General features: G+C 37.8%; 1 protein-coding gene across 19 annotated transcripts in view; it reads left to right on the top strand.

Moving 5' to 3' along the window:
* Nucleotides 1-15,633, top strand: part of MPDZ (multiple PDZ domain crumbs cell polarity complex component) — a 355,494-nt gene that overhangs the window by 284,456 nt on the left and 55,405 nt on the right. For all 19 annotated transcript variants that reach the window (XM_082470785.1, XM_082470784.1, XM_082470776.1 and 16 more), the window contains 2 exons: nt 7,861-8,145; nt 8,395-8,518. In XM_082470785.1, coding sequence (XP_082326911.1) covers nt 7,861-8,145; nt 8,395-8,518 — 409 coding nt within the window. The remainder of the gene's footprint in view (nt 1-7,860; nt 8,146-8,394; nt 8,519-15,633) is intronic.

Genomic DNA, 15,633 nt, shown 5'->3' with positions numbered 1-15,633 from the left:
CTAGCTTTGGGGTTTTTTGTTCTTCTTTCTCTAATTGCTTGAGGTGCCAGGTTAGGTTGTTTATTCGAGATGTTTCCTGTTTCTTGAGGTAGGCTTGTATTGCTATAAACTTCCCTCTTAGCACTGCTTTTGCTGCGTCCCATAGGTTTTGGGTCGTCGTGTCTCCATTGTCATTTGTTTCTAGGTATTTTTTGATTTCCCCTTTGATTTCTTCAGTGATCACTTCGTTGTTAAGTAGTGTATTGTGTAGCCTCCATGTATTTGTATTTTTTACAGATCTTTTCCTGTAATTGATATCTAGTCTCATAGCGTTGTGGTCGGAAAAGATACTTGATACGATTTCAATTTTCTTAAATTTACCAAGGCTTGATTTGTGACCCAAGATATGATCTATCCTGGAGAATGTTCCATGAGCACTTGAGAAAAATGTGTATTCTGTTGTTTTTGGGTGGAATGTCCTATAAATATCAATTAAGTCCATCTTGTTTAATGTATCATTTAAAGCTTGTGTTTCTTTATTTATTTTCATTTTGGAAGATCTGTCCATTGGTGAAAGTGGGGTGTTAAAGTCCCCTACTATGATTGTGTTGCTGTCGATATCCCCTTTTATGGCTGTTAGTATTTGCCTTATGTATTGAGGTGCTCCTATGTTGGGTGCATAGATATTTACAATTGTTATACCTTCCTCTTTGATCGATCCCTTGATCATTATATAGTGTCCTTCTTTGTCCCTTGTAATAGTCTTTATTTTAAAGTCTATTTTGTCTGATACGAGAATTGCTACTCCAGCTTTCTTTTGATTTCCATTTGCATGGAATATCTTTTTCCATCCCCTCACTTTCAGTCTGTATGTGTCTCTAGGTCTGAAGTGGGTCTCTTGTAGACAGCATATATATGGGTCTTGTTTTTGTATCCATTCAGCCAGTCTGTGTCTTTTGGTGGGAGCATTTAATCCATTTACATTTAAGGTAATTATCGATATGTATGTTCCTATTCCCATTTTCTTAAATGTTTTGTGTTTGTTATTGTAGGTGTTTTCCTTCTCTTGTGTTTCTTGCCTAGAGAAGTTCCTTTAGCATTTGTTGTAAAGCTGGTTTGGTGGTGCTGAACTCTCTCAGCTTTTGCTTGTCTGTAAAGGTTTTAATTTCTCCATCAAATCTGAATGAGATCCTTGCTGGGTAGAGTAATCTTGGTTGTAGGTTTTTCTCCTTCATCAGTTTAAGTATATCCTGCCACTCCCTTCTGGCTTGCAGAGTTTCTGCTGAAAGATCAGCTGTTAACCTTATGGGGATTCCCTTGTGTGTTATTTGTTGTTTTTCCCTTGCTGCTTTCAATATGTTTTCTTTATATTTAATTTTTGACAGTTTGATTAATTTGTGTCTTGGCGTGTTTCTCCTTGGATTTATCCTGTATGGGACTCTCTGTGCTTCCAGGACTTGATTAACTATTTCCTTTCCCATATTAGGGAAGTTTTCAACTATAATCTCTTCAAATATTTTCTCAGTCCCTTTCTTTTTCTCTTCTTCTTCTGGGACCCCTATAATTCGAATGTTGGTGCGTTTAATGTTGTCCCAGAGGTCTCTGAGACTGTCCTCAGTTCTTTTCATTCTTTTTTCTTTATCCTGCTCTGCAGTAATTATTTCCACCATTTTATCTTCCAGGTCACTTATCCGTTCTTCTGCCTCAGTTATTCTGCTATTGATCCCATCTAGAGTATTTTTAATTTCATTTATTGTGTTTTTCATCGTTGCTTGGTTCCTCTTTAGTTCTTCTACGTCCTTGTTAAATGTTTCTTGCATTTTGTCTATTCTATTTCCAAGATTTTGGATCATCCTTACTATCATTATTCTGAATTCTTTTTCAGGTAGACTACCTATTTCCTCTTCATTTGTTAGGTCTGGTGTGTTTTGACCCTGCTCCTTCATCTGCTGTGTGTTTTTCTGTCGTCTCACTTTGCTTATCTTACTGTGTTTGGGGTCTCCTTTTCACTGGCTGCAGGTTCGTAGTTCCCGTTGTTTTTGGTATCTGTCCCCAGTGGCTAAGGTTGGTTCAGTGGGTTGTGTAAGCTTCCTGGTGGAGGGAACTAGTGCCTGTGTTCTGGTGGATGAGATTGGATCTTGTCTTTCTGGTGGGCACGTCCACGTCTGGTGGTGTATTTTGGGGTGTCTGTGGCCTTATTATGATTTTAGGCAGCCTCTCTGCTAATGGATGGGGCTGTGTTCCTGTCTTGCTAGTTGTTTGACATAGGGTGTCCAGCACTGTAGCTTGCTGGTCATTGAGTGAAGCTGGGTCTTGATGTTGAGATGGAGATCTCTGAGAGATTTTTGCCGTTTGGTATTACATGGAGCTGGGAGGTCTCTTGTGGACCAGTGTCCTGAAGTTGGCTCTCCCACCTCAGAGGCACAGCCCTGATGCCTGGCTGGAGCACCAAGAGCCTTTCATCCACGTGGCTCAGAGTAAAAGGGAGAAAAAATAGAAAGAAAGGAAGAAAGGAAGAAAGAAAGAAAGAGGATAAAATATAGTGAAGTAAAATAAAGCTATTATAAAGCAAAGATATACAGACAAAATCTCACCCAGAAGCATATACATATACACTCACAAAAAATGGAAAAGGGGAAAAATTAATTTATGCTGCTCCCAAAGTCCACCTCCTGAATTTGGGATGATTCGTTGTCTATTCAGGTGTTCAACAGATGCAGGCACATCAAGTTGTTTGTGGAGTTTTAATCCGCTGCTTCTGAGGCTGCTGGGAGAGATTTCCCTTTCTCTTCTTTGTTCGCACAGCTCCCGGGGTTCAGCTTTGGATTTGGACCCGCCTCTGCATGTAGGTCGCCTGAGGGCGTCTTTTGGGAGGTCTGACGTTTTCTGCCAGTGTTCAGTGGGTGTTCTGTAGGAGCAGTTCCACGTGTAGATGTATTTCTAATGTATCTGTGGGAAGGAAGGTGATCTCCGCGTCTTACTCTTCCGCCATCTTTTTCTAGTCAGTCAACTGAAATATTTAAACTACAAAACAACAAAGAATATATTAATGAGGGTGTTTTAAAACACATTGTGAAACTCCTGTGTGCTTTCAGTTTTCTTAGAAAGTAGGACTGTTTGTATCATGGTAAATCTCTGCAACATTTTTTTTTGGCTTGTTTGTTTTTGTATTTGTTTTATGGCATTTTTTTTAGTACCTAGATATTTTACTGGAAAATTGAAAAACTTAGATGATTCATTCATCTTCCTATTACTTTGCACTAAATTTATTTTAAAAAGAATGGCAATTTGTTACTGAATATAGAGTAGACCATTTTTCTTAAAGAAAAGTGAGCTTACTTTGGAATTCTTTAATTGATAAAATCATACCATGTATGATACTTAAAAACAAAGAAGCTTCCATACAGATTTGAAAGAAGGATAAAATAGAGTGTGAGGATCTCAGTGATTCCTCAGGCTTTTGACTTTGCTAATTATGTAATAATCTCATAGCCTTAAATGGTGGCTGGAAATGCACAAATAATTTTACCTCTCTCCTTTACCTTGATGAGAAGCCTTTGGACCTTTGCTAGGTATGCCACTGGAAGCTCCAAGAGCTGATCACCCAGAGCAGGGACTCGTCATGGAGGGAGGTCTTCCCCCTCAGTGTAGAGCCTGGGCCAGGACAGCTGCTTAGACGGCATAGGGCTGTAGGCATACGGTAGACATCCTTTGCACAAAATTCTCCCATTTGGGGGACCATTCTGCTTTTTTTTTTTTTTTAAAGGAGTTGTATTTGCTTAATTTGATTAATTATCATTGAAGGACTTAAGGGAAGCAACCATTACTCAAGAATCTGAAAAATATGGCCACTTCCATGGTATTTGGATTAATAGAATCAGGTCACTGAAATGTGGATTTTAAAGGCAAGAAGCCAGTGGGTTTTCTCATGGTTCTAGGTTTTAACTTTTCGATTAATTTTTTTGTCCCCCTTTCTTTGTCACCCCAAGACATAATAGAATGCAGAAATAATTGTTTTAGAAACTTAACTAAATGCTTGTAGACTTTCGTTTAAAAGCTCAGTATAGTTTTGGGGAAGAAGATGCTTTCATTGATTTTTCCCTATTTTGGCTTAAAAGTACAATCAATAAAGATTCAATAGCTATGTAATGAATCTCCTCTTCTTATCCACACGCCCATGCCCGACACTCCCTAGTACACCCACGTTCACACTCTTGCTCCAGGGATGAAATGATTACCAGTTTGGTGCATGTCCTGCATTGCTGAATATTGGACCATCTAGGTAATGCTGTTGCTTTAGTGCAGGTTGAACTTCATGTTTGTTACGATAGAAACCCCTCTTCACGCCTTGCACCCCAAACAAAACTAATGGATTCCATGATTTTTTTAAAAAATCTACATATTTAGAGGAACAAATCTCCGCTTAGTGTTGTAATGTAGCATAAAATATTGCTGCCTTCACATTTAAGTTTAAAATGTTGATATCATTTTTTAATTTTTATTTTTTGGAGAAAGGGTTAGTATCAAAAACTAATTACATCATTCTAGTCAAGATGATGAGAGTGATTGTGCAAGTCTTAGTGACAAAACTGCAAGCTCGCAAAGGTATGAAAGATGTTGCCTTTTCCCTCAGTAGGGTAAGAATACAGATAATAAAGGAATGGTACCTTATCTCAGAAAGAGTGGGAGAACAATTTAAGTTGGAGCAGCTGTGCTTATGATATATTTTTAAAAGTATAGAAGGACTTCTGTGATAGAGTTATTATTGAAAAAAAGCAGGTTGTGTCCAGTGAATGCTTAAGTATTTAGCTCATCTATGTAAACATATTCTGTGGGTAAATAATGTGCCCAAGTATAACATTATATGCATTACATGTAAAAAAAGAAAAAAAAGAGCTACTTTCAAATATAATTGGCATTTTAATTTAACCTTTCCCCCATTTTTCCTAAGAAAAAGAATGTGTCAAGGGGAGGCATCTATTAATATGGAATTTTGAAAGACTTCAGTTTAGATACCAAGTTGCACTGGGAAACCGTAGTTATTTTTGGACATCTTATGAGGGAAGAACTGCTTTTCTTCTAGATCCATGAGACTTTTAAAAATAAAACTCGGTTGTTCAGCAACTAGAAATGTTTCTGAAGTAGGCGTATGTTGTCTGCTATGTTGATTAGCTCTTTCTTTTCTATGTGCTGGTGTTAACTCCTTCATGAATAATTCATGGAGATTTCTGTTACATGATTCTTAGTAAACCCCAGCTAACAAGGGCAGCTTGACCTCTTTTTGTGATGAAAAGTAGTTTTGATTGTCATCTTTATTTGAGAAGTGGTAGGGATGATTTACTGATAATTATTATTATAATTAATTTAGTAATACAGAAGCTAACCAATTCTCTAGTAAGTACGTTGTTGTGTTTTTTGGTTTTTTTCATAAGACTAAAATAAAGTTGGTTGAATGAGCCAACAGGTTGTTATTTACGTTCTAGGAGTGTGGAGGATGATACTTTCTATCCTTTTGTTCCTGAGGATTTTAAAGATGGTATTTGCTTGTATGGTATTCCTACTTGCCTCAGTGCTTTATACCAGGAATATTTGATATTTCCAGAGAGACGAAAACTTGATTGAACAAGAGGAGTGTAATAAACTGTGTTGGAGCCATTGATTACCAACTTGGAAAAAAAATGAAGGAGACCCATATTTCACACCACACCCTGAAATAAATTCTAGATGGGTTAATACTGAATCTGCCAACTAACCATTTATAAAATTGGAGAAAAATACTACAAAGCATTTCATTTACTTTGTGCCGAGGAAGGAGTTATTAAGCAATATATAAAACCTAGAAGCATAAAAATATTGACAAATTTGATTACATAAAGAATTTCATTAAAAATTACGTAAAGAATTTTTTTTTTAATTAATTTATTTATTTATGGCTGTGTTGGGTCTTCATTTCTGTGCGAGGGCTTTCCCTAGTTGTGGCAAGCGGGGGCCACTCTTCATCGCGGTGCGCAGGCCTCTCACTGTCGTGGCCTCTCTTGTTGCGGAGCACAGGCTCCAGACACGCAGGCTCAGTAGTTGTGGCTCACGGGCCTAGTTGCTCCGCGGCATGTGGGATCTTCCCAGACCAGGGCTCGAACCCGTGTCCCCTGCGTTGGCAGGCAGATTCTCAATCACTGCGCCACCAGGGAAGCCCAAGAATTCTTGATCACATAAAGAATTTAACTTCAGCATGTATAGGTATATAACATATACAAACTTAAAAGACAAGTGACAAGGACTTCCCTGGTGGCGCAGTGGTTAGGAGTCCACTTGCCAGTGCAGGGGACACAAGTTCGAGCCCTGGTCCAGGAAGATCCCACATGCCTTGGAGCAACTAAGCCTGTGTGCCACAGATACTGAGCCTGCGCTCTAGAGCCCACGAGCCACAGCTACTGAGCCCACGTGCCACAACTACTGAAGCCTGCGCACCTAGAGCCTGTGCTCCGCAATGAGAGAAGCCACTGCAATGAGAAGCCTGCGCATCGCAACGAAGAGTAGCCCCCGCTCACCACAACTATAAAAAAGCCCGCGCGCAGCAACAAAGACCCAACGCAGCCAAAAATAAATAAATAAATAAACTTATTTTTAAAAAAAGACAAGTGACAAGCTTGGAAAATACTTGCAGTATATATCACAATGACTTTATATTCAGAATATGTCCATGACAACATATTTACTGACAAGGAAATCTCTCATGTTAAGATATTAAAGATACTTCATAAAAGCAAGTAGAAATATACTCCTTAGTATATAGTTTAGATTTTAAAAATGAACATGTATATGTGCATGTGAATGTGTGCATCTGTGCTTGTACATATGTATTAGACAGATACATAAAAAATTTGATGAATAAACACCCAACTGATGCCAGTGCCTTATTTCTACTGAGGAAAGAACTGGATGAATGAGCCGTAAGGGAAGACTTTCATACTGTGCTCTGTATGCATACATAATATACCTCTGTATGGCCTGAATCTTTTTTGATGAGAATGTATTCATACCCTAATTTTATACTTTAAAAACATCAGTAAAAGGATTGAAGGAACAATTAATACACTTATTCAACAGCAGTTCATGGAGGAGCACTGCTTGTCCAAAGCACATAAGTGATGCAATATATGGGTTGTAAGTAGATACATGTGTTTATGTAGATCTGTAGAATTTTAGAGTTTCAGGGAATTTTAGAAATTATGTAACATAAAGCCAAGAGAGGTTCTGTGATATATAGATTGTTAATAAGAGAGTCTGGATTAGAACCTACGTCTTATGACACCATTTCTTAGTACTATTCCTTCTGCTACAGCTTGCATAATATTTGAGAAAAATTTCCCTATAAAAGTATGAATTATGTGACTTCCTTTTCAACTACATAAATACCTACAAATCCCTATCCAAACAGTGTTTTTCTTGGAGGTTCTTATAAGTTGAAATCAATTAATGTCATACTCTTCTGAATTTTATAATGAATAGAAACTTTCAGACAGATTGGATATGAAATACTTTTTAAATGAGATTTAGAAATACATATTTACTTTCCTATATATATTGAACTCTGAATAATTTTATTTGTGAGTAGAACAGAATATTATGTCTTAGTGATCTTAAGTACTAATATAATAATATGACTCAGTATGGGATGTATGATTTACAGGAAATGTATTCAAAATCATTTATAAAAATAAACATGTGCGGAATATCAGCTAAGCAAAGAATCTATGATTGCTAATACTTCTTGAGTAATTAAAAATTATGTTGTGTTTGTTTTTCACTAAATAGTTGTTCATTAAGATCTTAGGAAATGCATTGATGCATATTTTTTATTTTTTGTTCTTTAATCATCAGGATGTTACTGAAAATTCCTCAGATCCAGTACTTGACTTGCATATGTCCTTGGAGGAGCTATATGCCCAGAATCTCCTGCAAAAACGGGACGAGAGTCCGCCTTCAGTGGACTTGAGCATGGGGACTGCTTCTGGCTTTACCATAAATGATTATACACCTGCCAATGCTATTGAACAGCAATACGAATGTGACAACACAAGAGTGTGGACTGAACCTCACCGACCAAATGAAGTTATATCAAGTGTAGAACTGAGTTCTCCTGTGCTGACTGATTCAGCTGGAAAGGTAACATTCTAAAGAGATGGTTTGTGTATGATGATGAGGTTGGGGACCGTGAAGGGTTAGATTATTCTGGCTCATCTGGAGCCAGCACTTTCCTGATACTGAGATTTTCAGAAGACAACCTATGAACTTGTTTTGTTTGTAGGTTCTTGCTGAATAAAGCATAACCAGTTAGAGAACATGGGTGATGTTGAAATCATACTCCAAAGTCTAGTTTTCCTTTCCACGTGACTTATTTTTATTTTCTGACAGGGCTCCAAGTTCTTAATTCAACAGGGGTCCCTGGCCTCTGCTGCTGAGTGTGTCATGCTCCAAACTATATCCAGAGAATCTTTCGAGAGGACTATTACGATAGCAAAAGGCAATTCTAGCCTGGGTAAGTTTCTTATTTTCCACATACACCTTTCCTCCCAAACCCCTGGCCAAGAGGAAATATTGAACATAGTTTCAATGTTTTTGAGTGTAGATAAGATAATAGATGTTGTAAAATTTCACATAGGTTTTTTTTTAAGCATTTAAAAAAAATGTATTTATTTATTTTTGGCTGTGTTGGGTCTTTGTTGCTGTGCACGGACTTTTTCTAGTTGCAACGAGCGGGGGATACTCTTCGTTGCGGTACGCGGGCTTCTCATTGTGGTGGCTCCTCTTGTTGCGGAGCACGGGCTCTAGGTGCGCGGGCTTCAGTAGTTGTGGCATGCGGTCTCAGTAGTTGTGACTCGCGGACTCTAGAGCACAGGCTCAGTAGTTGTGGCGCATGGGCTTAGTTGCTCCAAGGCATGTGGGATCTTCCTGGACCAGGGCTGAAACTCATGTCCCCTGCATTGGCAGGCAGATTGCTAACCACTGCACCACCAGGGAGGTCCCTCCCCTAGTTTTTATGGTTATTCTTTTTATGTACTCATTATTTTTATCTGAAATGGTTAACAGGTTTGTTTAATTCAGACTAGCTTATAACTCTCACTCTCCTAGTTATTTACAAGTAGTCATGAGCCTCATTTCCATTCAAGTAAAAGATATACGAAGTGTTTATGATACAGCAAATCAGAAAAGGCATTCTTAGAAAATGAAAAGTCAGCGATTTGGAATTCTAAATTCTTTGGAAAAGGAAATTATTAGTTTCTTTGAATGCTACCAGTTATGCACAAGTCAGTTAGTATTTAATTTCTTTCATTTGCTGAAATAAAGACTAGAAAGACAGGAGGTGTGCAACCACCAAACTTTAAGTGCAGTTATTCAATAGTCCTTCCCAGGTGGCAGGACTTTTGTGTCCTCTTTTACCCATACAGGGTTGTGGCTGGTTAATAATCCCAAATCTCCTGAATTGGGCAAAGAAGACTCGCTGTAGAAATAAAATCCTAATTACAGTAGCTAAAATTATACCCAGGCAGATCACATTTGTTCTTCTTTTGAGTTAAGCAGTGACATGGCTCAGCTCTGTCTTTAGCGCTCGGTGCTGATCAGTAGGGCCATAAATCAGCTTCCCTGGAGGTCTGATTAGAGCTCAAGACTCTCTGGTTAGCTGTGCTTCAGAGAGCTTTTTCCTCCTTCTAGGATGTAGCCAGCCAGCACCCTTTACATTGGTGTCTGTGGTGGGGTTTAGTTTACTTGTTAAATTCTGGACTTGGCAGAGAAGCCCAGCAGTGCTTAGCTGGTGACTGGGATTCCGGTCTCTGCCTCCTTCTAGATTTTGTTCCATTTGCTGGCAGCTGGGCGCTACCAACAGCAGCTACATGGAGACTTATAGCAGAGAATTTCTACTTAATTAGCTTTACTGTTTCTTATATATTACATTTAACAGAATAATATATAACTTAAGCTACAGAACTTTCTCTAATTCATTAATTATGGGATATGTACTATAGATACCTAAACATGTCAGACATATCTCATCTACTAATGCAGTGTTTCTGAAAGCATGTTGCTTACAATACTAGTTTTGTAGGCTGTTAATAGGAGTTATTAAATGGGTTCCAAGTTTCAAGGTTTGGAATGTGATAAACTTAAGGAGACAGGTGTTTCTGTTTTCATCACTCAGTAGCTTTGAGAGTCAAATGTGCATTGTGGATCTCTAAGAAAAGGTTACAGGATGCAGCATTTCTCACATGTCATTGGCTGTTTTTTTTTATTAACTCGTAAGACAGAAATTTTGCAGAGCCCATATGAGAAATCGTATTCTAGTGTATTTATTTACTCAACTCTCAAACATTAATTATTTTCTGTATTCTGGCTACTATGCATAGACACCATTATATAATCATTTTCCTCAAGGAGTATGAGGTTAGGAGAGTAGACTAACTGACTTCTAAAATCCTCAATGCATTAAAATATCATACCTGCTGTGAGAGACCCTCATGCAGAGAACATTGAAGCCTTAAATGAAGGAATAGTTGATCCCTGCTCTCTGAGTGTGGAGGAGTTTCTAGAAAGGTTTCAAAGAAGAGTAGATGTTTGATTTAGTCCTTGAAAAAGGAGATTTCTACCACCTCGTTGAGGCATTGGGAAAGTCGGAAGAGCCAAGGCAGAGAACTGTGAAACGCCACTGAAGTTTGTTTGGTGTGGGTGAAGTGTGGCATAATGGAGGGCAAAGTAAGAGTTGAAGCTGAAGGAATGGTAGGTGGGAGACAGCTGCCGGGCGAGTTCTGCGTGTGCAGGACACAGGACCTGCCTCAGGACACCCCCCTGCCTTAAGCGCCAGTGGGAGCTAAGGGCAGAGGGGTGACGTGACCAGATTTGTGTTTTACGATCATTCTGGCACAGGTGGATGAATTAGATCGGAAGCAGCTGGGAGGCTGCTGTAAGAGCCGGGGTTGGAGTACATCTGATTTTACAGTCTGACCCTGTGGATTGCTCACCAGTTCTTAGTTTGCTGAGAGAATGTTGAATTTTGTGAAATCTTTTCTTTCATCTGTTGAGACAGTCATATGGATTTTTTTGTTTTTTCTGTTATGACATCAGGATATATCCTTTTTTTAGTGTAGTACAAAATACATAACATGCACTTGATCACTTTAACCATTTTTAAGTGTATGTTTCTGTGGCATTAAGTACATCACATTGTTGTGCAACCATCACCACCATCCATCTCCAGAATTTCATCTTCCCTGAGTGAAACTCTATACCCATTAATCACTAACTCCCCATTCCCTCCTCTCCCCTAGCTCCTGGCATCCTCCCCATTCTCCTCTCTGTCTCTATAAATTTTGACTACTCTAGGTACCTTATGTAAATGGAATCATATGGTATTTGTCCCTTTGTGACTGGCTTATTTCGTAATGTCTTCAAGGTTCATCCATGTTGTAACGTGTCAGAATTTCCTTCCTTATTAATAAAAGGCTGAATAATATTCCTGTGTGTGTGTGTGTGTGTGTGTTTTACGCCAAATTTCATTTATCCACTCATCTGTCGTTGGAAACTTCGGTTGCTTCTACTGTAGCCATTGAGTTTTGATTTTTAAAAATATACCAAAATGATTAGGATTTTTGGGGAAAAAAAGAGTAAAAGATGAAGTGTCCTTGGTTTCATATCCGGTAATCCATTTATACCTCAATAGTTTGATTTTAACATTAAAATATAAAAGAACTCTTTAATTTGCTTTGTGAGACTAAACCACTTACTTGTGTGAAATTATAACACCATTAGTTTACCAACCTCACTGTAATATAAAAGTGTTAACATATATATGTAACATATATCTTTTAGTTTTACTTTTCTGCTTAGTTTCCATTATTTGAATAATGTACATACCCAAATGCTTATAGGGCTTTGTCCTTAGCTGTTTGATTTCCTGGGACCCAGTGGAGTTCATGGCATCTTGGAGTGCAAATTCTGTATGCCAGAGCGAGAATATTTCTCTCTTATCTCATTTAACAGGAGATTTCAATATTCAGATTTCTACAATGCCCAGAGTAACTAGATGTAAAGGAATAATGAAAAAGGCCTATTTTAAAAATCTCAGTAGAACATCAAAACAATTTAATTAAAGCATTCATTTAAGCTTTTAATGTAGGAAGGTGTTGCCTTTACAACTTGAAGTAACAAAAAGTGTGGTAGTATTTTAGAATATCTAGTAGAGACTGGTTTTGTGCTGGTAGGAGAGTGTGTCATGAAAGGGTCTATCACTGAACACATTTTCATAGAATAGGTCTCTTCTTTATGTGAAGTTGTTTGCAGTTTTCACTTTCTGGGTAATTTGTTTCTTTCCTAGTTACAATCAGAAGAAATTATTAATAAATGATAGGCTTCTGTAAAAGCTGTCATCATCCATTTGCTGTGATTTTAAGAATAACCTGGGTTTTTTAAACTTTGTTAAATTTAGTGGGGGGATGTTATATGCACATATACACAGTTATGTACATATGCATATAGTGACCTTTGAAAAATTTAATCTTGATTATTTTTGATAGGTCTGTGGTACATTGGCTAATTATGTTGTACTAGGTCTTGAAGGTAAAAAAGTAAGAAGGAAAGGAAGGTGTTACCTTTTCTTTGCTGATGAGGTACAGAAACATAGACTCAGGAATTTCTCTGGAACCAGGACTCAAACCTGAGTCTGTCTCTGGTTTTCACACACCATACAAGGCACGTGAGTCCTTGAGTCACTCAGAGCTGCAGTGGCATTGCTGTAATAACAAGCTTCATTTTGAAGCTAAATTATGATTTGCATTAAGGCATTAGAAAGCAATGTAGCTTTGGATTGGAGATGTCTTTAAATATATTCTGTGAGTTTTCTTTTGTACTTTACTGAGCACTTTGAAAGGAACACTACGTTGTGCTTTTCTCAAAAAATTCTTTAAACAACCCTAAAAGTGGACATTATCCCCATATTACAGATGAGTAAAATGCAGGCCATTGTGAGGTTAAGTCAGTTGCCCAAAGCCACACTGATTAGAAGTGCTGGAACTCAAATTTGGAACCAGTTTTTTGGTTCTACAGTACATGGTTTGGGCTATCCTACTATACCTCTTTTAGGAAAAAATTGAGAGATCTTATGAGTTACAGCCAAAATCTAGTCAGTGGATATTACCTCGAAGTTATTGAAGCCCGAAGATGATCATTTAGTGAAAGGAAAGTATAAGCTGAGCTAACTGATGTCAACCTCTTTGTTTATGTGGTTGACATGACCTGACAGCCTTAATAACTGGTAGAGTCATGAGTTAAATATGCTGTTAAGAATTAATTTAGAGGTCATGTTGACCATAGCTCGTGAAGACTTGTCGCATGTCTGTGGCTTGCTCTATTGCAGAATGCATGGTGCCAATGAGAATAAGATGATGGCTTAGATTCCCAGGATGGGCCACTGAGTTAAGTTGTGTTTTGTAGTCATACGTTTTGATTTTACTATAGTACAGTTGTCTGGTGGGTGTTGGTGGGAAAGATGGCAGCATCAGGGCAAACCAGAGGACCTATGGAAACGTTTCAGAGCCAGCCTCTTTGCTCGTATGAAACCCACCTTGGATGAAGCAGCGTCTGAACTTGTTTTTTGGTTTATGGTAAGCTCCTTAATAACAATGCACTTAAAAATCGTTTGTGTGAATCTCAACAGAATCTTTTAACTACATTTGATTAATGGTTCATTCCTATCAGAAAATGGTAACTAGGAGCCTGGATGGCCCAAATCGAGGCATGAAGTTATCAGGCTGGAAACATATTGTAGTCAGGATCATTGTTTAAAACATATTTGAAATATCATGTCTAATTTGGTATAGTTAAAGTTAATATTCAGAGAGAATTTCTTTCTTTTAAAAAATTATAAAAAACTAAAAACGGATTATTGACTTCTCTCAAAGTTTTAATAAGAGAGTTATAGCTCTCCTTATATTGTTTAATTATATAATCTTGTTTTGGAAGGAACTTTTAGTACTTGGTTTTAAGTGAATTTATATTATTTTATGTAAAGTTTTAAATTTCAATAGGTCTTATATTTTTGAAGGAATAGAGTGAGGGTAGGGGGAGAAAGGAGCATTAATTCAGATGGGTTTGTTGAGAATATTTTTCTGAGGAATTGATATTGAAGAATGAGAAGTTGTTAGCTGTGCAAGAGCTGCAGAAAGAGGGTGTCAGGCAAAGACTCTGAAAAGGGAGACTAGGTATATTTCTGAAAGAAGGCCATGTTGCTGGAACACGGTGGGGGGGTGGGGCAAGGAGGGCATAGCCCAAAGGAAGGGTGCATGTCGGGAGGGCCAGGCCAGGAGCTCCATATAGACAGGGCCATGTAGATAGGTTGTATATTTGCACAATAGGAAACTGTTAAAGGATTGTTAGCAAAGGGAGTGATGTGATGTGATCTGTCTTTTTTGAATGGTTGCTCTGTCTGCTATGAGAAGAATGCATTGGCAGGGACAACTTTGGAAGCCAGGAGCCCAGTAATGAGGCTGGTTCAAAAAATGAGGCAGGAGAAGTGCTGGCTTGGTCTAGGTTTAGTGTGGATGTGGAGAAAGGTGAATGAATTCAAGATAAGTTTTGGGGATAGAAATGGTGGAACTTGGTGATGGATTAAATATAGGGAGTGAGAGAGAGGTAGGAATCCAGAACAACTCCAACATTTCTGCTTTGAGTAATGGAGAGCAGTATGGTAGTACCATTACCAAAAAGGGGAGGACAAATGGAGAAATAAGGGGAGATGGAGACTAGGGAATTCAATTTTATACTTACTGAGGTTGTATTTCCTATGAATCATTCAGGGACCATGTCAAGAGGGCAAACAAATATCCAAATCTGGAGCTCATTGAAGTTCATATTTGGAAATAAAGTGGTAATAGATTAATGTTCACATCAGTTTAATTCAACTGACTACTGTATGTTCAGGCACTGTGATAGGCACTGCGGATAAGACTTGAATACAAGCTTCTTGATGTTAGGAATTCTGTTATGCTTTTTTATATCAAGCTACCAGCATAGTACTTAGCACATAGTAAACATATAGTAAATATACACCAAATGAACAAATGATCTAGAAATCAGGTAATATCAGAGAGTTTCTTAGAGAACTTATTTTCCATTTATAGTCCTGCTCTTCATATATGTAAGAGTTGAACTATTATTATAAAATTGATTTGATACTGTTAAAATGTTCTCCCTGAGAGAGCTTTCTGTGTAAGTGGCGACACATCACATAGCCTAAGCTACATTCACTCCATAGTGTAGACCCTGTTTCATCTCTAATGTATTTAACATGGAGTGTCTTTAGGTATAATTTCACAAACATTTCTAAATTTACTTAAAAAATATTTTTGTTAGAAACTAATGCTTTCCTTTTGATTGTTTTTTTTTTACTGCTGAAAAAGTTACTCCTATTCTTTTATCTATGAATCCGCAGGGATTATTAAATTCAATTAAAATGAATTTGAAAGTCATGCTTTATAAAAAAAATTAATTTTATTGAAGTATAGTTGATTACAGTGTTAGTTTCTGGTGTGCAGTAAAGTGATTCAGTTATACGTATATACAATAGTTTACATTTGCTAATCCCATACTCCCAATCCATCCCTCCCC

Source organism: Balaenoptera physalus (genome assembly GCF_965194825.1).
Source record: "Balaenoptera physalus genome assembly, chromosome: 7".
Taxonomy (NCBI): domain Eukaryota; kingdom Metazoa; phylum Chordata; class Mammalia; order Artiodactyla; family Balaenopteridae; genus Balaenoptera; species Balaenoptera physalus.
The sequence above is the reverse complement of the archived record's forward strand: the minus strand, read 5'-3'. Positions and strand labels throughout refer to the sequence as shown.